General features: G+C 40.6%; 3 protein-coding genes across 3 annotated transcripts; 2 read left to right on the top strand and 1 right to left on the bottom strand.

Annotated features, from left to right (window-relative positions):
- Positions 1-31: 31 nt before the first annotated feature.
- Positions 32-6,293, top strand: EEF2KMT (eukaryotic elongation factor 2 lysine methyltransferase; the record flags this gene model as incomplete). Its single annotated transcript, XM_082772611.1, has 8 exons — positions 32-118; positions 196-258; positions 1,480-1,560; positions 1,789-1,890; positions 2,084-2,217; positions 3,070-3,368; positions 4,696-4,845; positions 5,509-6,293. 8 exons carry the CDS (start codon positions 32-34, stop codon positions 5,607-5,609), a joined length of 1,017 nt encoding a protein of 338 aa, XP_082628737.1. The 3' UTR covers positions 5,610-6,293.
- Positions 6,294-6,330: 37 nt separating this feature from the next.
- ALG1 (ALG1 chitobiosyldiphosphodolichol beta-mannosyltransferase) lies at positions 6,331-17,164 on the bottom strand. Its single transcript, XM_082772454.1, has 13 exons — positions 16,683-17,164; positions 16,524-16,601; positions 16,125-16,228; positions 15,485-15,633; positions 14,357-14,446; positions 13,585-13,701; positions 12,512-12,633; positions 11,719-11,757; positions 11,092-11,151; positions 10,245-10,355; positions 9,090-9,204; positions 8,281-8,356; positions 6,331-7,940 (listed from the first exon to the last, which is right to left on the bottom strand). Exons 1-13 carry the CDS (start codon positions 16,894-16,896, stop codon positions 7,806-7,808), a joined length of 1,410 nt encoding a protein of 469 aa, XP_082628580.1. The 5' UTR covers positions 16,897-17,164; the 3' UTR covers positions 6,331-7,805.
- Positions 17,165-18,731: 1,567 nt separating this feature from the next.
- Positions 18,732-27,022, top strand: LOC309883940 (UPF0764 protein C16orf89 homolog). Its single transcript, XM_082772455.1, is given in 9 exon segments — positions 18,732-19,134; positions 20,822-20,889; positions 20,893-20,971; positions 21,410-21,560; positions 21,737-21,854; positions 23,292-23,427; positions 23,855-23,959; positions 24,459-24,542; positions 26,635-27,022. Coding segments are annotated over 9 exon segments (987 nt in total). The 5' UTR covers positions 18,732-18,962; the 3' UTR covers positions 26,709-27,022.
- Positions 27,023-27,598: the final 576 nt, after the last annotated feature.

The raw sequence follows: 27,598 nt of genomic DNA, 5'->3' as shown, positions 1-27,598 counted from the left end.
CGGCTGCTTCACGGACAGCGCTCCCCGGGCCATGGAGCAGGAGCTGGGGCAGGAGCTGGGGCTCTGCTTCCAGCGCCGCTTCTTGGCGGCCCGGCAGCTGCGAGCCTTCCCCTGGCCGGTGAGGTGAGGGCGCGGGGGGCTGGGGGCAGCGAGGAGGGCCCGGCCCGGCTCAGGTTTGGTTTCCCTGTGCTGCAGGAGCTCGAGCAGAGGCTGAGGAGCGCCCCGGGTTCCTCCCTGCTGGCCGATATCCTGCACCAGGTGAGGGCCGGCATGTCGCGGCTATCGCGGTTATCGCGGCTATCGCTGGACGGGCAGGGAGCTGCCGCGGGGCTGAGGTGCCTCAGCAGCACAGGGCAAACCTCACCGCGGTCAGTTACGTACAATAAGCTCGGATATAACAGCTCTCGTTATTCAGCCAGCCTCCTCTGTGAGAAAGCACCGACTCGTGTCTCCAAGCCAGGCGAGAGGGCCCTGGGGGTGCGCCAGGAGATGGGTGAGGGGCTCGCCTCAGCCTGCCCCTGGGTGCGGGCGGGCCTGGGCTGAGGCAGGGAGGTGAAGAAGGAGATAAAGGACCCACAAACTGGGTCCAACACAGCGAGGAAGGCTTTCAAGGACCACCAGAGACCCCCGAAAGACCCCAAGTGAAAACAATGTGCACGTCAGAAACATTCATGTATTCTAATGAGTTACAAGAAATGGCATGAGTGCATTAACTATGACTACAGATATATGATATCTATATTCATATATATATGAAATATACATATGTATACATTTATATATATATTTTGATTGTATATAACCCCCATAGCTTGAACAATTCAGCATACACACTAGGTGGATTGATCCCCTGCACATCCATCTCTGCAATTAAGGAATGCCTCCTTGCTAAAGCTCCAAACTGAGTCTTAGAGAGTTTCTTTGGCTGACTCTTCAGTAACACTTTTGCCAGCCTTACTTCGGACCCAGCAGGACAGATCTCTTCCTTTCCTTCCTGTTACTTAGCTGTTCTTTATTAGCATCAAAATCAAAGCTCAGTGCACCTGGGTGGAGATGTCCCTAATGCCAGGAGCAAACCTGCCAAGCTGATTTCACATCCCTGTGCCCTGGATGTTAAGAAAGCAGCAGGTGAGCCAAGCCACCCAGGGAATCCCTAAAGCCTTACCATGTTCTGTCTGCATGCTGACAGGAAATCACAAATGAGGCAGCAAGGCAAAAGGAAGAGAAAAGCAAAAGAAGGAGCACTAGTCGGACTCTTTTCACTCAATTTTGCTATTTATTTTTTGAAAAGTGAAAAATACATTTGTTGCCACAGGTCTAACACACTGACCAGAAATCACCAAATTTCTTTTTCTGGCTCAGCATCAATAATTCTAGCTTCAGGCTCAAGTCACTGTGCATTTTGAGCCCTCCCTAAGATCTTCACTTAGTAATGGGTTTCAACTGCAGCTGTTGATTTTTTTTTTTTTATCATTTTAGACCATTCTCCACCCTCTGTGTGTAAAGTATCCCCCTTCCATCAAGTACAGAAGATGCTTCCTAACTGAACTCATCAAAAAGGTAACGCTTACTTTCCATGTTGCTTGTAACTCTTTGGTTCATCTTGGGATGGGTCTTCTTGAAAATACACCATTGTGGGCCAAGCTGAATTATTCTTAATAATAGAAAACAGCATTTAGTGTAAAACATTACAGCCAACAGTGTATTAAAGTGGTATTTAACGTGTGGGTTCTCTGTTCCATGACTAACAATTTGATAACTGAAGCTGTCCTTTTCTCTTCCACGCAGCATGAATCCACAACAGCTGAACCCCTGGATGAGTTGTACGATACACTAGCAGATATTTTAAATGAAAAAGAATCTACTCGCTGTTACAAAAACTACTTACTGGTAAAAACTAATGTACTGCTTTGTTATAAATCACTTTTAATCATCTAAACTAAGCAACAGGTGGCTTTAAATGTCACATCCAGAAACCCAGAGTGCTTCTGACTTTTTTTTTCTAGGCAGTAATATTGACTGTTAACTGCAAAATCAGTTGTCTGTGCTGATCCATCTTTCTCCTCCTCTGCATGTCCTCCAGCCTACTGGAGAATCCGTTACTCTTTCTGAGAGCGAGGCAATTATCTCTCAAGGAACCACAGGGCTCGTCACGTGGGATGCTGCTCTTCATCTTGCTGAATGGGCAATGGAGAACTTCACAGTTTTCAGTAACAGGTAAAAACAACATCACAGACAGAAAGATGAGGAAAGAAACCAAAGTATTTTCATTCATAGCATAAGTGAGTTATATGCACAACTATAATTTTATAATGCACAATATTTACCCCCAAAATAGATAAAATATTTGAGTTGGGCTACCAGCTGTTGCTTTTTTCTGTTCTGCAAGTTGAACTTTAATTCATGAGATGACTTTATAGTTTAAGATTGGCTTCAAGATGAAAACCATTACACCAGATAGTCTGGCCTGCTCTGTATGTTTGCTGCTGAATTTTACTGGCTAGGCAGCAAGGTAGCTAACTTTAATTAGTGCACTTCCCTCTTGGATGGGATTCATCCCATCTAACTTCAAGTGTTTGTAGTGCAGATGTGCACAGCTAATCTCATCACCTTGACTTTATTTATAATCAATGGAGATGAACAAGCACTTTTGGGGAAAGGTTCAGCTAAGCTAATTTAAAGTATCCACCTCACAAGAAAGGAACTGTGCTCCAGAATCATTTGTCTCTCTCCACTGACTAAGAGAAGAACTGTAAAACCAGTTTAAGTGGAGACAACCATGCTGCAGAAGTCAAGGAACACATGAAATGTGTCTTGCTCCAGTGATGGAAGTACTTTGTACCACATGGAAAAGCAGGAGAAGTACTTCAAGTGATGCATTTTTATGCTTATAACTGCATCTTGTTTACCATCTTTACCAGATATTTTAAATAAAGATTATAGATGGCTTACTCAAAAAATACTGAAATAATTTGTAGTTGATTTTTACCATTAGATATAATTTGAACGTTTTGATGTCATAACTCATAGTGTCCTAATCAATACTTACTTTACTCCATTAACCTTCAGGACAGTCTTGGAATTAGGAAGTGGGATTGGCTTCACTGGACTGGCAATCTGCAAAACTTGCAACCCCAAGGCATATATATTTAGTGACTACCACCATTGTGTTCTCAAACAGCTGGTGGAAAACATCCGTTTGAATGGCTTTGCCGTGCAGCCTGAAACTATTGAACCAAAATCTGAAGGGCAGGAGGCAGAAGGGAAGAACTACCAACAGCCGAAACTAATTGTTGCAGAGCTTGACTGGGGCTCAGTTACAGAAAAGCAACTGTTGGATCTACAGCCAGACGTCGTCATTGCAGCAGGTACTTTTCACTTCTGATTATACCAGATTGTATGGCATCGTGCAGAAATAAATAGGTAACAGAAACAAAGGTATTTGTTTGCAGGGCTCAGCCAACCCTACTTTGGTTACTGTGTCTGGAGAAACATCTCCCAGTTCATTTCACCACTTTGTATTTTTCAGCTATTCAACAGTTGTTTACCCAATACTGAAGAGCAAATTATTTGTCTTTTTTTTTTTTTTTTTTTTTTTTTTTTAAATCCAGAAACAGATGATAAATCTGCCACCCTTGAGACCCTTGTCAATTTTAGCTGGAAGCATTATCCTTCTCAAGAGGGATAACATTAAAAAAAAAAAAAAAAAAAAAAACCTACCTTTTTGGAATTTGCTTGTATTCAAATCTTGAGGGAGTCCATAAAAATCTATTAATGGTAAATATAGCAATAGTGAATTTTGGAACTGTGACTACATGATTTTACTCTCCAGCTTAGGGGTTTTGCAAAGCAAAACCACCTAAGAATTCAGGTAAAGAAATGGTAAAATGTAATTGTCATCATGATTACAATTCTTCGTAAGGTATCACATGTGATACATCATATATGTGAGTTCTATAACATGAAGTCACTGCATGTATGTTAACTTAAACCCAGCCATACTGTTGACAGAATGCACAAAGCAGCCTGATTCAGACTCATGAAGGCGAGGCAATTCAAAACAGGGTAAATTACATGTATCTACTATTTGCCAGTACTACAGGACATGCTTCTGCTACATTGCAACATGTGTTAACTTGTACAGGTATCTCAATGTTACTGTGTAGTAAACAGCCACCTACTAAATATCAGTTCATGAACACAACTGACAGCTTTCAAACTCACGGTGCTAAGAAGTGAGGCTGATTTTGCAGCCCTTAATGGTAAGGTTTTCCACCTTTCATCAGTATTCCTACTTGAGGAAAAATACTGAGAATAAAAAGCGTTGCAGCTGAAATCAGGACTTTTCCACTCAGCCTCTGAAATAGACTTCTAACACCATGGTTTTGTCCTGCTAAGGACAGCCGTAACACTACCAATGCTCAACTTTTGTGCAGTCTCCCTGAACACAGGCTTAAACACAGGGTCTGACAATCCATGACAAAAAGGAACAATGATCTTTAGTGATTTTGGACCAATAATGGAGATGAGGGCAATTTGACATAGTACATAAAATACTGTGTTTTCTAAAATCTCTTCTTGGAAACTTGTAATCCCTTGATAGAGCCATTCTTCCTTAAGTAAATACTTTATAGCTTTATTTCTGCTTCTTGCTCAATTCTTAATAAATATTGAATATTGCCCTTTTTTTGGCAGATGTGGTATATGATCCAGAGATAACTGCAAGCCTTATTGGTATGCTACAAAAGCTCTCTACTTTCAGAGCAGATGGAAAACCTCCTGAGGTCTATATTGCTTTCACAATTCGTAATCCAGACACGTATCATCTGTTCCAGGCTGAACTAGGTAGGTACCTTTTTCATCAACTGTATCAATAATTGTGGCTTTTTTCCCCAATTACTTATCTGTAGCAGAGGGAAACTTTTTTTTTTCCTTGTAAAGGGTACTGACCAATAACAGGATTCTTGTATTCAAGAGCAATAACCTTTCCAAATGAATTTGGTCAGGAAATTAAGCTTTAGCTTCTTGTTACATCCTATCACAACTCTCAGTTGTTAAGAATGTCAACTTAAGATGGATTGCAAGTGTGGAGGCATAGGAAAAATTGTAAAGGTTAAGCTTGAAGGAGGAAAAACATCTGTGCTGCACTGCCACTGTGATAATGTTTCAGATGCAGCCTAAAACTCTTAACTGTTCTTTGAGGGTTAAAAAAGCTAGAACTTTAAATAAAAGGGGAAAGGATTTTTTTTTTCCTTCATATGCTTCAGAAGTCCATCTTTTCCAGCCTAGTAGCTGTACAGCTGGTCTACAGCCATTGGCTGATCAGAATCAGTGAAATGCTGAATGCGCAGCACAAGCATACCTGTTAACTTTAAAAAATACATGCTCAAGCATTTGCCTGTAGCTTGCTTTACCAGCATGCTAAGATCTCCTTGCAGAACTTCACATGCAACTTTTGCTCTTCATTTTACTAAGCATAAATATGATTCCCCATGTTTCTCTTTGCAGATAAAGTTGGAATCGGATGGCAGATTATTCCAGTCCACAGCAACAGTATTTTTCTCTATGATACTCACTCAAATGTAACTATTCTGCAGCTATTTATATAATTTGGTAGATGCAAGTAGTTTTCAGACCAGCAAGTGCTATCTCATCCTTGCAACAAGATTACCTTGAATTCCAGAAACGTACAAGAGAGGCATGCACTGAGGATACACTTCTATGCACAGATTGCTGTCAAAGTAAGCTACTTTTCTTTCTGCAGTTGCCAGCATTCATGCAAGAAAGGAGATGCTTCTTAGAAGTATCTGTGTATCTCAAGCTGTAGAAATAAAGAAAGCCCTAATCGTAATGCACTCCGATTCTGTAAATCGGAGTTCAACAATTTGTTCAAACATATTTTGATTTGTAAATAGCAGACATATCTGTGTTACACAGAGCCATGATCTGTGATCACAGGATGAGTATCTCATACTGACAAGGGAGCAGAACAATGTTTTATAGTAATAAATGGTTTTTAATACTAAAGCTAGTTGTAATTACTTCTTTATGCATTTGCATGCTTGCTATGTGGGTCATCTTAAAACAGACCATGACTGTTCGTATTAAGTTGGACATACAGAAGTAACCCTGGACATACTTTTTTGTTTTAGCTACCTCTCCCTGAGGAGGAGGAGGGTAGGAGGAAGGTGCTAGAGTAAATGTACACTAACAGCCTAAACAGGAGTTTCTTTTATCTTTCTTGTCACAAAAGTCTTCAAATTGTTCTGCAAGGCTAGACGGCTCATTTTGGGTCTAACCAGGAAATCTAACCATTTATTACAGGAAAATCATAGAACGCTTCTTGAACTGTCAAGCTCAGTGCTGCGACCATGGCCCTGGGGAGCCTGTTCCAGTGCCCAACCACCCCCTCAGTGGAGAACCTTTTCCTAACATCCAACTTCTCTAAAGCTTTCAGCATCACCATTTGCTTTAGAGAAATACTTGATTTACATCCATGCGTACATTGGGCCTGGCCATACCCTTGTACAAGAATTTGCTGCAAAACAGGGGAATCAGCAAGTATGTCTCTATAGATGGTTCTTCAGTCAATGAACTAATGAAACTGCCAAACTCCTACAGTAAGCAGCTTGGGTTCTTATCATCATCTTCCCACCAGTGGAACCAAATCACTGTCAGAGCTCTCTTTTCAAAAGAGAGTATCTACTGTAACCACGGTGCAGGAGGAAGGTAAGATTAGCAAATGGCCGCCTAGCTTGGCAGAAGCAGGTATTAAATGATTACTCTGTAAGCTGGTTTAAAAGCACTGGTGCAGAATCCAGCCCAGGAACTCTGAAGAAAGCTATGCAAGCAGCAACTGTATGATAAAACCATTTTATAAAGAATCATGAAGACGAAAAAACATCTTGTAAGCATTAGGTCCATAGGAACACTAACAATAAAAAAACAAAGGCCAGACCTGAATGAGTGCTCAGAAAGTAAAGTGCCCTTTTACTAGATTATTGCATACTTTAAATATCTTTTCTATTCTATTATAGGGATAAATTTTACATTCTTTCTCAAAGTAAATGGGCACATTTACTCCAATGCATGAGGACAACATTCACTGAAAGGCGAATTTCCCTCTTAAGTGTTCAATAAAGCTGTCACATACCAGTGGCTGTGCCTTTTTACTCTTGCACACACTGTAAAAAAGAACTATCTAATTTCAAAGTTGTTTTCCATCTCCATAAAAACATATAAGAGTATAGTCAGTACTTGTCTAGGGAAGACTATCCAAGAATGTTAACTAAATGAAAAAAAGACAAAAAAAAATGTATCCTCGATTCAAATAAAAATTCAAACTAAAAAAGTCTCTCCCTTGCAGAAAAATAATCACCTACTTAAGTGTTTATTGTACAGTAGGTATAACTGGTATAATTTGTGTATGTATTCAAGTACTTTCAGCTAAAAGTAACCAACAAGCAGCCCAGTTAAGCATATTTTATACAAGTTCCTAGAGTACCTAAACCTCCCACATTCATTCCAAATAGTACAAGAAAAAAAGGCAGATGGCAAGGATCAACCTCTTCAGCATGGGAACCACATTTTCCCAAGATTTACAGACAACAAATAACCTCAACTGCACCTGCAGCACTATTCTTACTCCAATTGTAAAAGAAAAGGTTCATCAAAACAGGCCCCGAGATGAAGCAATTAAAAATTGTAACCACAGATAACAAAGAGCGTTTATTCACCGATTGTCACATCTATGCAACTGCAGGAATGTGTTAGCTTTTTGGACACCCTCCTCTCGCCACAAAAAGTCATTCACTCTGCATAAACAAGGGAAGAACAGTCTGGTCCCAACTCTCATCCCAACGCAGCTGCTTGGATGCACAAAGGTTTTTTCTGAAATTGTGGAGTTTGCCTTCCAGTGTGGGAAATTCCAGGAAAAGCATCTGTAAGTTTAAAACAAAACAAAACAAACACAGAAAAGTATCATGTTATATTTTGGATTAATTCTAGTTTCTCAGGGGTAACCCTCTGGTGTGACCCTCTGAACAGTTTAATATCACAATATTTAGTGCATTCTTGCCAACTTCATATTTGAATTCAAATAGAAATGTGGCCAGTAATATCCATATTCAAATAGAACTAGGGCCAATAAGATCCACCAGGCAAAGAAGTAACCTCTGAGAATGCAAAATACACAGAGGATTATCACACGAGAAGGTAGCTTACACGGTAACACCTCTGTGGTTAAAGCTAGCGGAAAAGGAAAATCTGTCAAGACTTTACCTTCAGTTGTTCTGCAAGTTCACTGGAATCCCTGAATATCAGACCATTTTCATCATGTTTCACAAGTTCATGTAAACTGTGTACAAAAGTAATAGGAAAAAAAAAAAACAAAAAAAAAACAAGAAAAAAAGAACAGTGAGTGGGTCATACACGTTTAAAAAGTTGCACAGTGTATCTGTAGAGACATGGCTATGCCTTACACATTAAGAACCTAGATGTCTAGATATGAACATTACATTCCTGACAAAATGGAACAAAAGGCAGTTATAAAGGTTTAATTTAAAGATTGTTCCCCCCCTATGTCATACTGCTGTTTACCATTACAGTAGGTCCCCCACTTTGTCATTGTGCCATTTGTCTGCACATGCATCGCAGATCAGGGCAACATTCTACTTTAATCACATGGAAAATCTACATGAGATCTCCACAGTGAATACATCTTTAATTGAAGGACTGGAAGTTATAAGTCTAACTGCATACATTCACCCCTTCACAGAAGAGAGACATGTCTATGCAGAAGGATTTTTTTAAATGAAACAAAGGATTACAGGGGAATTTTTTTTTTTTTTTTTTGAGGCAGCTGGTTGCAATAAATGGTCCAAAGTCTGTAAAAACTGGTGCTATTTTTTAGCCAACCTTAAATAAAACAACCTTGACTTCTGAAGTTTGTCTTATTGAATCAAAAGTAAGTTGTTATGGCATAGTACTGGAATCTCATCCGATACATGCAGAATGTAGAAAACTCTTTGTCTTGTTAGAATAGCATCTTATATGATCTACTTAAATTATCAGAATAAGCAAGCTCTTACCATTCAAAATATATTGCACATACAGGTAAACAACAGCCAAACATATCTACCACCTTCATAGGTAAATCCAAACCACTGGATGATTTATGGAGACACACACCCAAATCTGCTGAGCCTGAGAAGCAAACAAAACACACAAGAGCCTAAATTCTCTGAAAGCATCTCTTCTAGTCTTATTGTGAACCCTTCTATGCATGTATTTCTTTGGGTGATACGAGCTAAATATAAGCTATTTTCAATACTATCCAGACTGAGTCAATTTCAAGCTTGTAGAAAACGTATGTGTATATGCATATATAATATATTCACACACACACAATATACATATATACACACACACACACTAAACTATATATTTACTAAAATTAGCCAGGCTTTAGAAACATACCAAGCAAGTACATATATTAAATTAAGGGGAATTTTAAAACCTCACGTATCTGAAAACAGCCTTGCCGTCTCTTAATCTGCGAAGAATGGGTAAGTGCAGAGGAAAACTGCCACAATTCAAACAGGACATGCTGCATTACTCATGAGCGACTTCTTCCAGTTCGAGTGATTTCAAGACAGAGAAGTTGCAACGCCATTTTATAGGCGTTATATTCATTCCTTTAAAATTACCCTATAAACACCGTGTTTTACAGCCACATAAATAGGCAGGTTCGAAAAACGAAGAGCAGATCTACTTGAAAGTGTAGTTGGCTACTGTATTACGCTTACTGACACTTCATGCTAATACAATGAACATGCTGAGGGAACACTATTCCAAGACATGTTCATTTAGAATTTCAGCTTTTTTGGGTGCTCAGCCAAAAGTTTACGGTATCAGGTACCGACCTGCCCTGTAAACCGGAACACAATCAGGCAAGCTGTATTTCAGCATAGAAGTATAAGTAACAGACTGAAATACCAATGCAGGTATTATGCCTATTTCTTGGTATAAGAGTGAAAAATGCAGTTAAAGAAATAAGCAATTTTGCTTGCCTAGGTCAAAAACACAAGTGGTATACATGTATATATCATCATTTACCAGCAAGTTCATTTTCTTACTACATGTATATTCTGCTATCTCCTGCGCATAATGTCTATCAGCTATTCACAACTCTGCTAAATTGTTTTTCACACATTATCAAATGTCTTTCATAATCCTCTGATTACCAAGCAAAAGAGGGTAATCCTCAGCTTCAAGCCAGGGTGTACAGATCTGGATATGTCTGAAGTGCAGTTTCTTTATCAGTCCATTATAGTATTCTTTTAGTGGCCCTTTGCCTGTTTAAAACACACACAGAAAAAAAAAATAATAATGATTGTATCAGGATGATTGAAAATAAAGTGCTGTCTGCGCATCTTGCTGTACAGATGACAAAGTCCCGTTGCCTCAGACATCTCAGAATATACCAACCACGATCACCCCACAGATTAAGTCCCATTGAAAAAAAGGTGAACCTATATTTCCTCTCTTAACTTGGTATTTAAAGGAGCCTACTGTCAGTGCTGCCCAGTCTTTACCTGCATTTTCTTTACAGACATAAGACAACCCAAAAATACAAATTTGCTCTTTAAAAATCACACTAAGATTTAGTCTGCTATTAATGAGAAAGTTAACCAACCAGCATTCATTCTGCGCATACTGTTTTACAAAAAGATGTTTGATGAGTAGGTTTCTTCCTGCATTAAGAGAACCTTTCTGCTTGAAACACTCCAAACATGCACCTTTATGTGTCTTTGGCTGCGGCATCTCAGTGTTCAGAATGTTGAGATTAAATTATTTTGAACGTGGCATAACGCACAGCTGTGCTACATGTAGATAGCCAGGCTGAGAGCTTCTCCTCTTTAAAGATGTGCCATGATTACAATGCTGCAAGAATCCAACTGCTCTGATTTATAATCAGACAAAAACAATTCTCCTCTCTCGTCATCATCATAGAAGACTCAGCATAGTACAAAAGTGAAAATGAAGTCATCTCTATTAGCAGAAAAGAAAAATTATAATGTGAACTATTACCTGTTATCACACATACTAAAGCTGGAAGCTTGATTCCCTCATTGATATACTGCTCATAATCTGGAAAAGATAAAAAACTGTTCAGAATTGACAAATAAATGGATGATTTATTTAAGAATGGTCATGGTCTATGAATCATTCAGCTTCCTACTTCAAGTAATTTCTTTATAAACATATACCTAGTAAAATAGCAGTAAATTTACAAATACTAAAATTGACAAGTTTCTATAGAAATAAATTGTGATATGTTTAAAATGTACTATTCATAGAAGGTTTCTTTGACTACACCATACTGGTTGTTTCAATTTATCTAGAAACTGCAGCTGTAGTTTTTAAATAGACAATGCACATTCCCTTCTTTCCTATTATCAGATACCCATGGAAAGTACTCATAGCTTAGAAAACTGCAATTTACCAAGAGAAATATAATTCTCTCCGGACAACTACTCCAGTTGAATCCAGATGTTTCACTTCTGTTTTTTAACTCCTAAAGTACTGCAAATCAATCAAATATGCCTGCATTTTCGTTTGAATATGGAGGCACTGTTCTTTAGAGAAACGCCTCGTAACTGTCCAACATACAACCATTCTCCTTGGAATAGGTAAGATGAATTCCTTAGTACCTACCTTCTAAAGCTTTTAAAAGGACTGAAAAGTCTTCATCCTCTGAAAGAAAAGGCTTTATTAGAGATATTCATGGTTCTAGCATTTGTAACAAATTATTATATGTAAATAACAACAAAGATTTTCTTCACCTTTACTTGAATGATTTCAGTACGGCACAAGCTCTTCCTACTAAAAATCTGCTGTAATTATTTTCATAAAAAAGAGTCCACAACCATTTAAAAAATGTATTTGTTCCCCTTATTGACAACATGGCCAACAAGCCACCAATGGACTCTTTTGAGGATGTGCTATGTATCACATTCATTCTCTAGCTTTTGAAACCAGAATTTTTAAGAGTGGAAATTGCTCTGTTAATTCAAAAGGTACAGACAATTCTGCCATGGTTACTAGCAATTGATTTGTTTCACCTTTCTTTTCCTTTTCTCATATAGAGAAAAAAAATGGAAAGTGAGAAAGTCACATAATAGATGTTATCAGAAATAAAGAAGTAAAAATTTTATAGTTTTTTAAGCCATTTTACACCACCAAACAAGACACTATGTCTGGAATGAAAAAAAATATATATATATTTCCCGCTTCTTTTTTTTAATTCATTTTTAGTCACTGAGGTATATCATGTACAACTTGTCTTTAAATTCTTCCGGACAAATGAAGAAAAATTTAACTTTGCCACTCACAATACAAACATGCCTGTATAACACATCAAGTTTCGAGTGTGGGGAAATATAAAGAGCCCCAGTTATATCTTTTGTTAAAAGGTAACGAAATATTAAAAAATAATCTGCTTACAAACCTGTCCAGCTTGTGCTGCTGATGAGAAGAGCTGGCCGTCCTCTGGTTTTTACCACACGTCCATTTCTTTTATCCATTTCTGTAAAGGCAGACCTCTCAGCATTCGAACTGACAGACTCTGTACTACGTAAACAGAATGTTCTGAATATGGACTACACAAACACAGTCTACAAACACAGAAGGAAATGTTATGCTTAACTGACATGAATTTCTAAGCACTGTTTGAGACTTGCTACTCGATTTCTCTGGAAATAACCATTACTGTTCTGATTTGCAGAGACACACCCGATCGTAAGAAAGACAGTTTTTTTTAATCTTTCCTATTACTACCATGAGCCTAATGACACCACTATCATAAGCACATTTCTATCTTCTCACAGTGTTTTCCTTAAAATGTTGGGAAAACAGTCTCTCTTTCCAGCTCTGTCCCAAATACATCCAAAGCATGGGAGCCAACAATGCTTTTATTCAATTAAAACTGGAACCTTTACATTCAGTGGTGTGCAGCTCCAAAAAGAAAATGCCATACAGTATGATTCTCTCCTCCATTTTCAGGCATTAGTTTGGTAAACTAACTGCCTGTTGGACTATCTACTTAGCAGACATCCTGCACACAGCCAGAGAAGAACACTTAAGTTTATAGCGCAAGATTTTGAAAAGCCTCCACAATAAAGGAATGAGGAGTTTACTATTAAAACAATTGCTAAATTAATGCTATTAACGAAGCATCCAATCACTGTCATCCAGTTCAATGGGAACCAGACAACTGCTTTCACCCTTCATGTATTTTATTACTTATTTCCTCAGAATTTACACCAACTTTTTCTTTAAACAAACAAAACCCACCAATTTTACACATCAAGCAACATGGTATCACCCCTCAATGATTTCACTTACTCTGTCCTCTCCAGCAACAATTAAGCAGACTTGCACAGCATCTGCTACTGGCTGAACGCATGCAAAGACCACTGTCTGCTGCTCTTCAGAAACTTGTGATCCCATCCAAAGATATTTCTGGGCACTAAATGCCAATTTTTAACTGAATGACACAGAATAATTGCATGTTTTACTTACATATGCTGTGCTTTAAATGGTTCATAGTCTTTTGCAAGTTTCATGTACAACTGATGTTGAAGCTCTAGTGGTGTTTCCTTGAAATAAGAAGCTGGCCTGTCATACAGCGTTACTGCCCTGTAATGAAATAAATTCACAAGTTAAATAAAAAAACAGATTTAAGAAAATGCACGTGGTAAAGAGTGACAGGCTACAATATAATGCAGACAGCGAATTATTACAATAAAATGATGATTCAACTCAACTTTCTGTATTCCTGAAGTTTGCTGGTATAGATCAAGCTTGATATGCTGTACGAAAAGGATCCCTATATGCATATTCAAGGGATGTAACACAACCATAAAAATCTACAGACATCATTGTCCTGATTTTTAAACCTATAAATTAAGGTTTCCTTAAAAAACACCTTTTCCTTTTGATTTTAAAGCCCTGTGACTGCAAAAGAAAAATCTGCAGGGTTGACTAATCGTTAGCAAATACAGTGATGTTTGCCTTTTTTTTAATTTCATAGGCAGTGCAGCAGCAAGTCTTCCATAACATCTGGACTGCCACCTCCTAGACAATGAAGCGTTAATTATGAAGGCTAATGAAGACTATTCAATACCCACACTCCACTAGCTCATAACAAAACTGACTAATTGGTTCCAGTGGTGCTGAACTGGCTTAGGAAAAAGTTGCTTTTGTTAAGATTACTCTGAATTTAGATTCACAATTACGTGCTTTCATTTCACTTTGAGTATGCACGTAATAATGTTAGAGGTATTTCACTTACTTTATTTTGCAATTCACCCATAGATCTTCTTTCATTGCATTAGTGACACACAAGTTATAGTCCGACAAACGTCCAAAAAGCTTCTCGTACCTGACAAAAATTAAATCTTAGTTAGAACCTAAGACAATCCCAACAGCCAAATACACTGGCAGTCTCCAGTGCCAATGCTCATTAAAAGCCAAACAAAACCAAAAGAAACTCAACCACCACCCAATAACTGAAGTTTAACTAACAATTAAAGATTAACTCCTTGTGCTGTTATACTGAAGCCATAACAGTTTATGAGAAGGGATACAGCATGACTTCCTTATCCTTTAAAACCTAAGAACACAACAATAGAAAGCTTCTTAAAGCTGTTACCTGTAGGTAACCAGCTAGACTGAGTAAGAAATAGAAACACCTTTGCAGATGGACTGGAGTGTAAAGAAGTGTTAAAGAATAAAAAAAAACACAACACTAGACAAAGTCACTGCAATAAGATCAAGTTTGCGTATGCAACATGACTACTTCAAACAAGAACAAAAGAAACAGGTTTAAACCATGTGAGAAAATCTTTTCGTTCCTTTAACATTCACACACCTACTTTAAGACAGGTTTCTAATTACTTTATTCTCCTATTTCTAAGTAGCTCACTTGCACGAGAGTTTGCATTGCATTGGGATACCATATTTCACCTACAATGAACATAAATTTCCTTATTTTGTTACAGCCTAGGCTTCTTAGAGAGCATATCCTTTGCACTCTGCCCTTACTATATACATACATACAGCAGGCAGAATAATGTTCCTAACGTTAACAATGAAAGCACATAACAGAAAGTAAAAGAAAAGTATTTTTTATAAGTTACTCATAATTAACTTTAGAGAACAACTTAATCCCTTTAAATCGCGTACATCATTTGTTTAGGTAAATTTATTCTATAAAAAATTTTTAGTGTATTTTACAGTATAGCACCTACCACCACCTTCCTATGTTTAACAAAGGCATTTTAAAGAATGTGCTTCCTGAAACATAATAAATTCTTGATGGAAACAGCCCTTTGCTAATTATATTCTTCTTTCTGCTTTCCATCCTTCTGAGCTCTGCAAAGGTGCATAACTTGTAAAGAGAAGAAATTTCTGTACAAACCATTTTGCAATGCGTACTAGCGGGTGATTTATTCCATGACTCAGACTCATTATGGTATATCCGTAGTTGTGCCAATCAATTATCAATTTGCTTCTCCAGATAAGACATGCTACCCAGGCAACAGCTATACTAGGTAAACCTGGAGGATTCTGTTTAATAAATAAAAACAAGTAAAAACAGGGTAAGACTGTGGTGAAATGATAAACACTTAGCAATAACGAGAAAAAGAAAATCGAATGACTGAAATAACATTGTTTAAAGGGATCTTAATGAACAGGGACGATTTTGTTTTGACCAACTACAGAACTGCCAGTTTCTCCTGGGAAGGTTGGCAGGCACTTCAAATTTGCCTGTCGGATCTGGGTCAGAATTCCCATCCAAAACACATACGAGTATTTCTGTTAGGATTTATTCTTTACTAGTACATATGCCAATGAAATTCAAAAGTTCAAAAATTAACAAGAAGAACAAATGTGAGCTCACAGAAAAAAAAGTCTAGAATGAAATAAGTAGTTTTTATATAGGTTTATACCATGGATTGGGCCAATTTTAGCTCTCAAATACTTAGAGCAACATCTGAGACTGCTAAAATATTCCATAATGCAAAGCTATTAAGATTAATTACACACAGAACACGTACCTGAAGGAGAATATAGGATGGCCGCTCCATTTTCAGCATTGTGTACAGCAGCTGCATCGCCTGAGCAATGACTTTTACAACGTACTGGAGAATCTTTGGGCCAACTGCAAAGGGACAGAGAGCCTGTGAGGACACTCCAGCGCTGCAAACAGATGTGTGTGCGGTGCAGAATGAGCTATTGGGAAGCTTTAAAGCAATGGCACTTCGTAAAAACAGAAACCTGATGTCACAGAACCACCACAACACCCCCAAGTCCCCATTCTGCTTTTTATCTAGAGGAAAAAGCGAGTACCCGCAGATGAACACACGCACAAAACCGTGAGCAAAACATGCACCCGACGACCCCCGGGCCGGTTTTTGCCCCTTCTTTCCCCCTCCTCGCCCCCGGCCCGCACCCACCTCGCAACCACCGCAGGTCGGAGAGCGGCACGACGCGGATGCGGTCGCTGCCCAGCACATCGCCGTGCGGCCGGGTCTCTGCGGGAAAGGACGGAGGCTGGGTGAGAGCCGCGACCCCACCGGCAGCACCCCCCGAGCCCCCCGCCCGCCCCAACTCACGGAGGTAGCCCAGCAGCGAGACGCCGCGGCCGTGCCGGGCCAGCGAGAGCGCGTGGTACTGCATCCGCGGGCTGCGGCCCAGGTCGCCCAGCACGGCCACGCACACCCGGCCCTCACCGCCACCCGCCCGCCGCCGCCACAACCACAGCGCCGCGGCCGCCGCCAGCACCAGCGCGGCCCCGATGGCGGCCAGTGCCCCGCCGCCCGCCGCCATCTTGAGGGCCCGCGGAGCGGGCAGCGCCCCCGGGCGGTGCGGAGGGCGCGGGCTGAGGGGGGCGCCCGGGTCCGCCTCACGGCACGAGGCGGAGGCCAACGGGGTGATTTCTAAATTAACTCATTAATAATTTATCAATAAATTGTTATTTATTTATAAATAACAATTATAACAAATTGTATGTATTTTATTTTATTTTATTTTATTTTATTTTATTTTATTTTATTTTATTTTATTTTATTATAAAAATTCAGCACGGCTAAGTGCCGGGTCCTGCACTTTGGCCACAACAACGCCATGCAGCGCTGCAGGCTGGGGGAAGAGTGGCCGGAAAGCTGTGTCAGAGGAAAGAGATCCGGGGGTGTTGGTCGATGCTCACCTGAACATGAGCCGGCAGTGTGCCCAGGTGGCCAAGGAGGCCAACGTTATGCTGGCTTGTGTCAGGAGTAGTGCAGCCAGCAGGAGCAGGGAGGTGCTCGTCCCCCTGGGCTCTGCTCTGCTGAGGCCACTCCTCAAGTGCTGGGCCCCTCACTATAAGGAGGACATCGAGGCCCTGGAGCGTGTCCAGAGAAGGGCTACAAAGCTGGTGAAGGGCCTGGGACACAAGTCCTGTGAGGAGCGGCTTAGGGCAGTGGGGGTGTTTGGGCTGGGGATGGGGAGGCTCAGGGGAGACCTCATTGCTCTCTGCAACTACCTGAAAGGAAGGGGTGGGGAGCTGGGGGTCGGTCTCTTCTCACAGGTAACCAGTGACAGGACCAGAGGGAATGGGCTCAAGTTGCACCAGGGGAGATTCAGGTTAGAAATGAGGAGACATTTCTGCTCAGAAAGAGCAGTCAGGCATTGGGACGGGTTGCCCAGGGAGGTGGGGGAGTCACCATCCCTGGGGGTGTTCAAGGGAAGGTTGGACGTGGTGCCTGGGGACATGGTTGAGTGGGTGATGGTGGTAGGGGATGGTTGGACCAGATGATCTTGGAGGGGTTTTCCAACCTTTACAATTCTGTGATTTATCCAAGCGTGCCCACTCAGTGTCCACAGCTGTCCTCATTTAATGAGAACAGGAGCAGTTCCTCGGTTTTCTGTCCCAGCGCTGTGTGTGTTCTGTCACACTTCTCCTCCATCCGGAGCAGTGTCATCAGGTGCGGGGAACTGGCAGCACCGCAGCTCTCCTGAGGGCAGCCTGGGGCCCGGCTACCTGCAGGCCACACCACCCACAGCCTTCTGATGGCCCCTTTACACCATCCCTCTGAAATAAATTATTTTCTAAAAAATAATTAAAAAACAAATTTTGCTTAGAAACCTGGTGAACTTGGATAATTTGCTTCATTTGACATATGTAATATCTTGTGAAGCAGCACAGAGTTAGCACAGCGTTTCCTTCATCTCTATCAAAAGACTAACCCTAGGTATGTGGTAAATGCATTTAATGTATTTACTGCTTAGGGCTCACAGCAGGCGGTAACATACAGTGAAGCCCTTCATTTCCAGACATGCAGACTCCTCTTTCCACCCTTATCCCAGGTGCAGTGGCAAAGAAAGGCCTTGGTGAGCTGCTCACTACCTCGCACGGAGCAGAGGTGACGGCAGGCAGCCCATATCTCACCGTGCCCTTCAGCAGTCTGACCACCGCAGTGGGCTCAGCACACATGCACACAGCCTTGCTGTAAAAGTGCTCTAAATAAATGATTTCTCAGCACCTTCTTCAAGAACGCTGTGCACACTTCAAAAGCTGTATTTTTAATTGCAGATGCACAGTCTTTTACCTCCCCTTACCTCTACGCATGACCAAGAGCTCCCTCTTCTGATGGCAGCTACAACAATTTTACTGAAGGCAGGGAAGAAAGACTGGATTTGATCTGCTGAGTTGTACTGCCAAGTGTGTTGGCTGACATTTAAAGGCACAAGATATTTGCTAGCATTGAAGATGACAGTCAAGCTTTCTGTGAGAATACAGCGGCATACCTGTGGTTAAACTGTTAAGGGAAAGTATTCCCTCACACACAGCAGGACCTGCTGTGAGCAAGGGGTATTGATTTAGAAGTTACACAACCTCTTTGAGCAGAGTAGATATGCTGCATACTTTCTTCTTGCTGATTTTTCTCTCCAAGGCCAGCTTCTTGAAAACTGAGCCTAATGTGAGGAGCTCTGTCATTTCTGCCCTCGAGAAAGTGACTGTCTTCATGGAGAGTCGGTATCAGGACATCAATTTAGATGCAGTGCTGGGATTTCATGTTTTGCAAGGTATTGTGACACAGTCTGGCTTTTTTTTTTTTTTTTTTTTTTTTTTTTTTAGGAACTAAGCTGATACCAGCTTTCTTGACTTTAGTCTTTACATTACACAGATTTGACTGCTAGTAGCATGATATATCTATATTAATTTCTAAATTCATTTTTTACCCTGTTTTAAAGATTCAGCTCCTTAAATGCACTAACAGTAGTAGTGATCCAGCTGTTATTTTCATCAAAAGTACGCCTTAGAAGGAAACCTTGATTCTTCTTGTTTTTAAGAGGACTCACCTGGGTTACCTCTGGCTTGGGAGGAATGCAATAAGCTGTAAGAAGAATATTTTAAACTATTTGTTAATACTTGGCATTATATTCCCCTGTGGGATCCAAACCAATTTGGATAAGAGTTGCCTCTACACACAAATTTTAGGGCCATTCCCTAGTTTGGGATCAGAAGTTGGTGTTCTCAGCATCCACCTGCTTTGACACCTGCCTTACCCAAAGTGTGGGTGCAGCAGAAAAGGCAGAAGCAGTCCCTAAGCCACATCCACATTTTCCGGTGCACTGGAGGAATTTGGAGGTAGGTGATAACCTGGCTACATGGCTACTTTATCTCTGTGTGAATTCCAGTCACCTCCAGAAGGGGTCAAGATCTGATCTTTGTAATAGATATTCTTCATAAAGCAGACAGGAAAGGTAGTTACATGCTATCACAAACGTAAATTTGGAGTGCAAACAGACCCACAGCCAGACAGCCATAGAAATTAAAGGGCTAGCAGAATGCACCACTGACTCACTGTAAACAGTCTGCCAAACTCACAGAAGCACAAAGGGCAGGAAGCACATGTAACAAGAACAGTAATTATCTGCCACCTTGTAACTCATTAAACTGTCTTTGCCTGTAGAAGTGTGAGCAATCCCTTGGGCAATACAGAGGGCTTTTTTGACATTTGAGAAGTCTGTCTTTTTTTTTTTTTTTGTTATTTTCTCCATATGGATGCTATCCATTTCACAGAACAGTTGAGATTGGAAGGGACCTCTGAAGGTCACATTCTCAAATCCCTGCTCAAGCAGGGCCACCTACAGCAGGTTGCCCAGGACCATGTCTGGGGCTTTTTGAGTGTATCACTGGGAACCTGGTTCTGTCCTCTGTGCACCCTCCCTTCAGATAACTGTATGCATGGAAGAGCCACCCCCTCCCCAGCCTTCTTTTCTCTGGGCTCTACTCTTCCCTCTGTGTCAGGACAGTTTGAACATTGCTGGAGCATCTCTGGATTAGCAGCCATTCTTCAAAGGAAGAAAAAAAGAGGAGGGCTATAGGAGAGCCTGACTACCTCTGCAACATCTTAACATACTCTCTTATAGAGAACACACTAAACATATTTCATAGCTTTCTTTTCTTCCTTGTTTCTTCATATATCAAATAATAGTTTGGCGTCTAATTGCAGTAGCATAATGCTCTGCAATAAGATACCTACTAACCATGTCAAAAGAGACACTACTTAGGTATAATATAGTCTAGTACATTGGGTTACCTAATAGGTTCCAGGGTAAATCTTGTTTAAAAAATGTTGGCTGTGAGGAGAATGGCTGTCACCAGAGGAAACTACAAAACTATTTAAAAAGGAAGGGAAGAAAAAAAAAAAAAAAGAGTGGGCAGAGAAGTTATGGTAGCATACAAAATGAATTTTTGTTTCTGCAGGCTATTTGAAAGGAGCCCTAGAAAAGTGGCCTTCAGAACATGAATTACTTGCCCAGCGTGCCCGAGTTTAAAGTGTGGTGAAGAAGTTGTCTTCTCTGATTGAAAAAGCAACATATTCTCTAGTGCAGAATGATCCCAAATATTTCAAAGGTAAAAATAACAAGTATGGATGGCATTGAAGAAAAATAGTTCTCATTCAAGCTCAAGGTATTCGTATTGCAGTGTTTTGCCTTTATGCAGTGACCTATGAAACAACAAAGATGCCAGAGTTAATGAAAAGAAAGAGTTTACTTAGAGTTTGGTATCCATCCTGCGAGTTCTTATGAAGGAATGGCTAGTGAGCCGAAATGGAAACACAAATACTAATTCTTGGAAGTCTGCTGCTGATTTTTTGGGTGGCCTGGAGAAAAGCACTAAAGGCAGGTCTGCACAGTAGGGATATTCAGCTCTGAAAGCCATAGAGAGGCAATGTGCAGATGCATGCGAGGGTACCTTTGGGTGTAGACAGACTGAAGAAATCAGGCAGGGCCCGAGATCTCCCTTGACTATATCACTAATTACAGGCTCTCTTCTTTGATTTGCTTTCAGAATTTGCACCAATTTTAGGACCACATTTCTGGGTCTTTCCCCGTTCATGGAACCAAACGGATACCTTACTGGCCTATACTTCATTTGGTAGTTCCAAGTGTTTTACAGAGAAAACAAGTGACACGTGCTATACGTATTTGCTAGGAACATGGTATGTTTCTGCAGTATCACTGGATCCTTTCTTACTGCCACTGTTTTATAAGACTTTTCTATTGTCTGCTGGCAAGCAGAACATGAGAGTTACTGTGCCCTGCAATTGTACAGAACAGGAATAGGCCTTCCCTTAGCAGACTCTCCAACTCCATCTGTATTGCTATTCTTAAACAGGAAAGAGAATGGCAAGTCCTGCGTTGTCACAAGCACCTGTAGGAACATAATGACAAAACTTGGTTGCTCAGGTTACTCCTTGTCCCATCAGCTTTTCTACTTCATGTTTGCTGATATGGTAAGTGAAAAGCTTTATCATACAAGATTTATTAACCATGACAGTCAATATTATACATGGAAAAGAAAGCAATACGACAGAGTAGATTGTGTGATGGGATGTTAGAGATAACAAGGAGGAACAGTAAAGTTTTGCTAAAGGCGCTTTCTCAATACCTGTATTAGGTAAGTATCTGAGTGCAAATCTGGTGGTTTGGATTTCAAAGGTAAGCAAAGTTCAAAGACTATTTACTTGCCCTCATCTAGAAGTAAAGAGGAAAGACAGAAGTGGCAGTACGTCAAAGAAGGCCAATATTTTCTCTATAGTACTATAATCAAATTATCCTGAAGTGTACAGGAGCTTGTGAGAGGTAAAGAAATTCTTGGTGGAGGTAAACCTGTAATCTTGTGAGAACTGAGTGAATGAAGGCGGTGTATGGAAATTTGGGCAGTGGTGTGCCTGAGAACAAATATGGAGGAAGGTGGAAGGCTCCGCAAGAACTAGCTTGTTGCCCTTTGTCTCGGAGGCAACTGATCATTCCAATGGATTTGAATATACTGGGAAAGCACTTAAGTTGTGACAGAGAAAGTTATGATTCTGCCTAGTATCCATCGAGGGAGACAAACCAGGAACTTAGAAATTACCTTTTCTGACTGAAAACAGGTTGGAGTAAAAGAGAAAGAAGCAGCAGAAGGGGCTGCATTGCAAGGAAGATGAAGAAAGAGAATTGAGGGATGAGAGGTTTCTCTGAACACAATTTCTAAACCTAATTTAGACAGAGCAAAGGCTCTGTGCTTTTTTGATTCCACTCACAAATACTCTGAACTGTAGCAATATACCTAAAACACCTAGGAACATATTTATGATTTTATTGGTCACGTTTTCCCCAACTTCTCAACTTGTTTGTAAGGCCACTCCTTTCCCTCCTGATTAACACCAATATTTCAGGTATGTGCCTCATCACAGATCTGCAGAACAGACATTCCAGCTGCAAAGGATAACACGTACCTTATTCATGCAACATGTTACCAGTATCACGCTACTGGTGACTGGTACCTAACTTGTGCGTAGCCACCAGGCACTATGTCTATTGGGACAACTCTACTGAGAGATAACCAAACAAGCTGTTTGAAAATACTATTTCACAGCTTATTAGCCTTGAAACAGATTGGCGATGAGGGTCCCTACCTGCTGTGTAGGTACCATATAATGATAATTCTTTTCCATTCACTCAAGGCTGGACGTTCACTCAAAGCAGGACACATGATGCTGTAGGGATCCTATAGCCCATGAGATGCATCCTGCTAAAAAAATAACATTTCAGTTGTCACAAAATATTTGAATCCAGTCTAAGATTTCCAATTGCAGTTCACAACTCTTAGAGCCTCTCTTCCCTAATCCAATTTAGAGGGGAAAAAACAAAATGCAGTGCAATAGTCAAGTTTTTTCTGTATCTAGAAAGGATGCTCTGATCATCTGTTCCTGAGGAGCCAGTATTACAAGAATATTTTCTGTGCTAGCATGATGAAAATAAACTTGCAGATCGAAAGCAATGGATTTGAGTCTTCTTCTCGAGACCTCTTCATGGAAAACAGTACGTAATCTCTTCTCAGTTAACCAACACTGTTGTAAATGTTATTGTGAAATAAAGAAAGCTAAGCTTTTTCTCCAGTAGCAATGAGCCATCTAAGAAAACTGAAGAAAGATTTGGTACCTTAATCAGTTATACAACATTTAAAACTCCAGCCTCAAATATTTATCTTTAATTTTACAAGCTATTTTTTAATCCAAAATTAAGATGTATAAAGTTTATAGTTTAGTTACATTAACTATACTTTAATGGACATTATTTCCAAACTTGGAATTTATTTGCCTAATTCTGCTGTTAACAGTGATTTTTAGGATTAACATGGCATGATTTTAATTAAGCTTTATGGGCATGTTTCTTGCTGGAGATCAAGCATGTGAAGCCATAATGACAAAAACAGCTGTGGTTTTCTGTGCCATTTAATTTCCCCTAGTTATGCTCTGTGGCATGTCTGGCTTCTCTGACTTCTACAAACTCAGATGGCTGGAGAAGATTCTCGCTTGGCAGAAGCCTAAGGAGGGATGCTTTGGGGAACCCAGTGAGTAAGCCTGACCCTACAGGAGGGAGGTGTTGTGGTGCCATGCCTCAGTGTGTAAGATGTGCATGGCCAATTGAAGAGCTCTGTTACAGTAGTTCTCTAAGGTCTTAAGGACAGCTCAAAGGGTGCCCCTTCCCCGCCCCACCTCCACTGGAAGAAGAACAATTATTAGTGTTTTTCCCATGTACAAAATCTTTCACAAATGCTACATGGGCTTCAGCACAAAGAATGTGCCTGGACATGTAGTTTGCCAGAACCTTAGTCGATCTGTAATACGTTTCCTCAGTGGAAGACTGTTTGGTGAGCTGTAAGGTAAGGCCAGTGCCTCATGCTTCACGAAAACAGAAACCTCAGAAACAGAGGTGTTAAGAAGTCTTCTTCACTGAGAATGACAGTGCTCTCAGCATTGAAGGGCAATCAATTTCCCTGTATTTCCTTTTAAAAAATAAACAAAATAACAAGGAAAAAAACCTTACACACCACACTCTTCTCTCTTCAGGTGAAGATTTTGAATACTCTGCCGGAACAGAAGACCAAAAGAAGCCGCTAAGGAGAGTTAAGAGACGGGAAAAGATGTTTACAGGTATTTAAAGGAAGGTGTATTTTTTTGAAAAGCTTTGTTCCAGTTGCTGCTGAATAACTGTGCACGAACTATTGAATAGCACACAGTTGTTCCCAAGGTAACTCTAACTTCCTTTTTTTAAATGTACAAGTGACTTTCTTTTTTCCCTAAGAATGTGTGCAGAAAGAAGGTGTTACAGATGTTTCCATTAACAAGAAAAATTATTCTGCAGTAGTCCAAGATTTTGTCAGGGAACAATCCTACTCTTAAATGGCAGTTTGTAGACAAATATCACAGCATGAACACAGAACAAAAACTGCAATTTGTGCCTGTACTGAATAAGCCACCATAATGAGAGCCTATAACAGGCCTGGAAAAAATACTCCGAATTACAAAGACAGGGAATAAGAGTCAGCCGTGTCCTAAGGGATGGCAGGCAGCAATAGGCCAGGCAATGATCTTACCTACAGCACACGGTCCCACAGCAACCCTAGCTGGGTGAGAGGAGTAGCGTGGTGGCAGCAGGTCCTATTGACAGCCTGGTAATCATCACCCTCAAGCAAGGTAACAAGACGCAGGTCCATCCAAGAAATCTAATAAATAAATAAATAATAGTAATAATAGACCACAACTGGAAACACGTACATCTGCAAATTAGTTCAGGAAATAATTGAAGGCCAGGTCAGTGATGCAGTGAAAACTCAATAACCAAAGTTATTAAGTTATTAATATTCTTTATTATGGCACTGCGTGTGCGGGGGATCGCTCTGCCTAACACACACACCAAGGGTTACTTCCAGTGTGCTTATATTAATGGGATATATACATATTTGTCTCACTTCCCCATAAGTCTCTTGCATATTCATTAGGTCTCAGAAGAACCATTAACATCGGTTCCCGCCCCTATTCAGATACGTGCTGGAGTCCTCAGGTGGTCATCCAGTGTGCTTTGGTAGTCTTTTGATGAAGGCCAGAAGTCTTCCTCACTGCTAAACTTCTGACCCTTCCTTTCTTTTGCAGACTTCAGCATTCCAGGCCAATTCTTGCTGGTTCTATTATTGTGCATGAAGTCTTCCCTTATCTTTAGAGACGTCCTGTCCTTGTACTCCCTGCCTCAGCCCTGCCCCTGGGGTTGATATAAAACACACAGTTGTGTTAGCGAAAACCTGTAAAATCAACATCCTTTGCCTTGTTCCCTGTCTCACCTGATTGTAAATGAGGCTTCTAGGTCCATGGGTGAAGGCCCCTGGCAAGGCTGGTCAGGACAGCTAGGACCTATTGCTGCACTCAGGGTCCTACAAACCTGTGCTTCAAAACACCAAGTCCATTTTGTAATTTGTGAGCAAAGTTGGTTAAATTTCTCAGTCACCAGTTCACCAATGTTATCATTTTACCATGAATCCGTCTAGTCTTACACACACAGATGCACAAAAAAAAGGCTCCTGGAAGGCACAATTAATAAGGCATTTGTAAAATAAAACACTTGAAGTAGGCAGAGAGCTAAGAGAGCTAGTGTTCATTATCATACACAAAATGAGTCAAATGTCTCCCTGATTTCTATGGTAGTAAGCCCAGTGCATGGGAAATTCAGAAATCTTTAAATCCTCATATTTTCATTTCATGTGGCAACGCCAGTATTAATCTACCTGGCTGCCCACATTTCTGATCCGTGGAAAGGATCCACAAGTCTTGCACACAGGGATATCAACTGCTGTGCTACAGATTCATAACATGAAATAAAATGTTTTCTTTTATATATAGTTTTTTTTTTAATCTCTCTCTCTCTTTTTTTTTTTTTCTTCCTTCAGTGTCTATCAAAGTAAAGGCTCGCAATATTCCTGCTAAGTAGAAAAATAGGATTACTCTTATCTCAGCAGCTGGGTACAGTATAACACAGAGTATTTTATTTGAGGTCAAACACTGAGCACAGGGTCACACACAAATCATGGGGCAAAGCAGCTATAAAATCCAGCTGAAGTTCTGCCTTGCAGTTTGACATTTGATCTCCCTGACTAAACTTTACTGTAGCCTTCCACATGTACATGGTTTTAAAATCAGTGCAGATCATCACCTATGCAAGCCATGTAGCATTATTCAATGACTTTCTCCACAGATGGATGTTCCTCCCATTCCACAGCTGTTGCAGTAGGATCGCTCGGAGGGTTCCTGTACTACTACTGCTGCTGACACCAACAGCGCACTGCAGACTGTCAGCAGGAAGGCCACGTGCACAGCGAGGCGATCGGTCCTTGAGCAGGACTGGTGCTCAGTTTGTAGTGAAATAGGATTAACCTTCAAATCAGTCTTGTTTTGCAATACTAAACCTTGGGAGCTGTTTTTTAATTATGGTAACGCTGGATAGTTGTCCACTGTGTGTGTTTTCTTGTTAAGTTTTCAAGTATCCCAGAGAGGGATGGATTACTGTTAAATACACACATTTTTCTGTAGATCAAATTCTACTGGAAGATTTTCACCTTCTAAGGAGATCTTCACCTTCACCGAATCTGAATTAATATCCTGGATATTTCTGTGACGTCTCTAACTTTGCTGTCTCAAGTCCCAATCCTGCCAGGTACCTGCCCTGGTTTTAGCTGAGATAATTTTCTTCATAGCAGCTAGTATGGTGCTACGTTTTGGATTTATGATTAAAATAGTGGTGATGACATAGCCACGCTCTAGCAGCTGCAGAGCAGTGCTTACACCAAGACTTTTGTGCTTCCCACGGTGCCCTGCCAGCGAGGAGGCTGCGGGTGCACAAGCAGCTTGGAGGGGACACAGGCAAGGAAGGAGAGTTGATCCAGGCTGACCAAGGGATGTTCCCTGCCATATGGCATTGTGCTCAGCAATGAAAGCTGGAGGGAATGAAAGAGGAAGGGGGGGGGGGATGGACGTTCGGGGTTATGGGATTTGTCTTCCCAAGTAATGTTACGCATGATGAACCCTGCTTTCCTGGAAATGGCTAAACATCTGCCTGCCGATGGGGAGCAGTGAATGATTTCCTTAATTTGCTTTGCTTGCGTGCACAGCTTTCCCTTTACCTATTAAACTGTCTTTATCTTAAACTATGAGTTCTCTCA

The sequence above is a fragment of the Aythya marila genome, assembly GCF_965140915.1.
Source record: "Aythya marila genome assembly, chromosome: 15".
NCBI lineage: Eukaryota > Metazoa > Chordata > Aves > Anseriformes > Anatidae > Aythya > Aythya marila.
This window is presented reverse-complemented; position numbering and strand designations above follow the sequence as displayed.

Excerpts from the sequence above, each read along its gene's own strand:
- ALG1 (XM_082772454.1), bottom strand. The coding sequence starts at position 16,896 with ATGGCGGCGGGCGGCGGGGCACTGGCCGCCATCGGGGCCGCGCTGGTG. Across the intron at positions 15,634-16,124 it reads CATCCTATATTCTCCTTCAG|AATCCTCCAGGTTTACCTAG; the intron begins GTACGTGTTCTG and ends TTTATTAAACAG. Across the intron at positions 11,152-11,718 it reads CCTTTTAAAAGCTTTAGAAG|ATTATGAGCAGTATATCAAT; the intron begins GTAGGTACTAAG and ends TATCTTTTCCAG.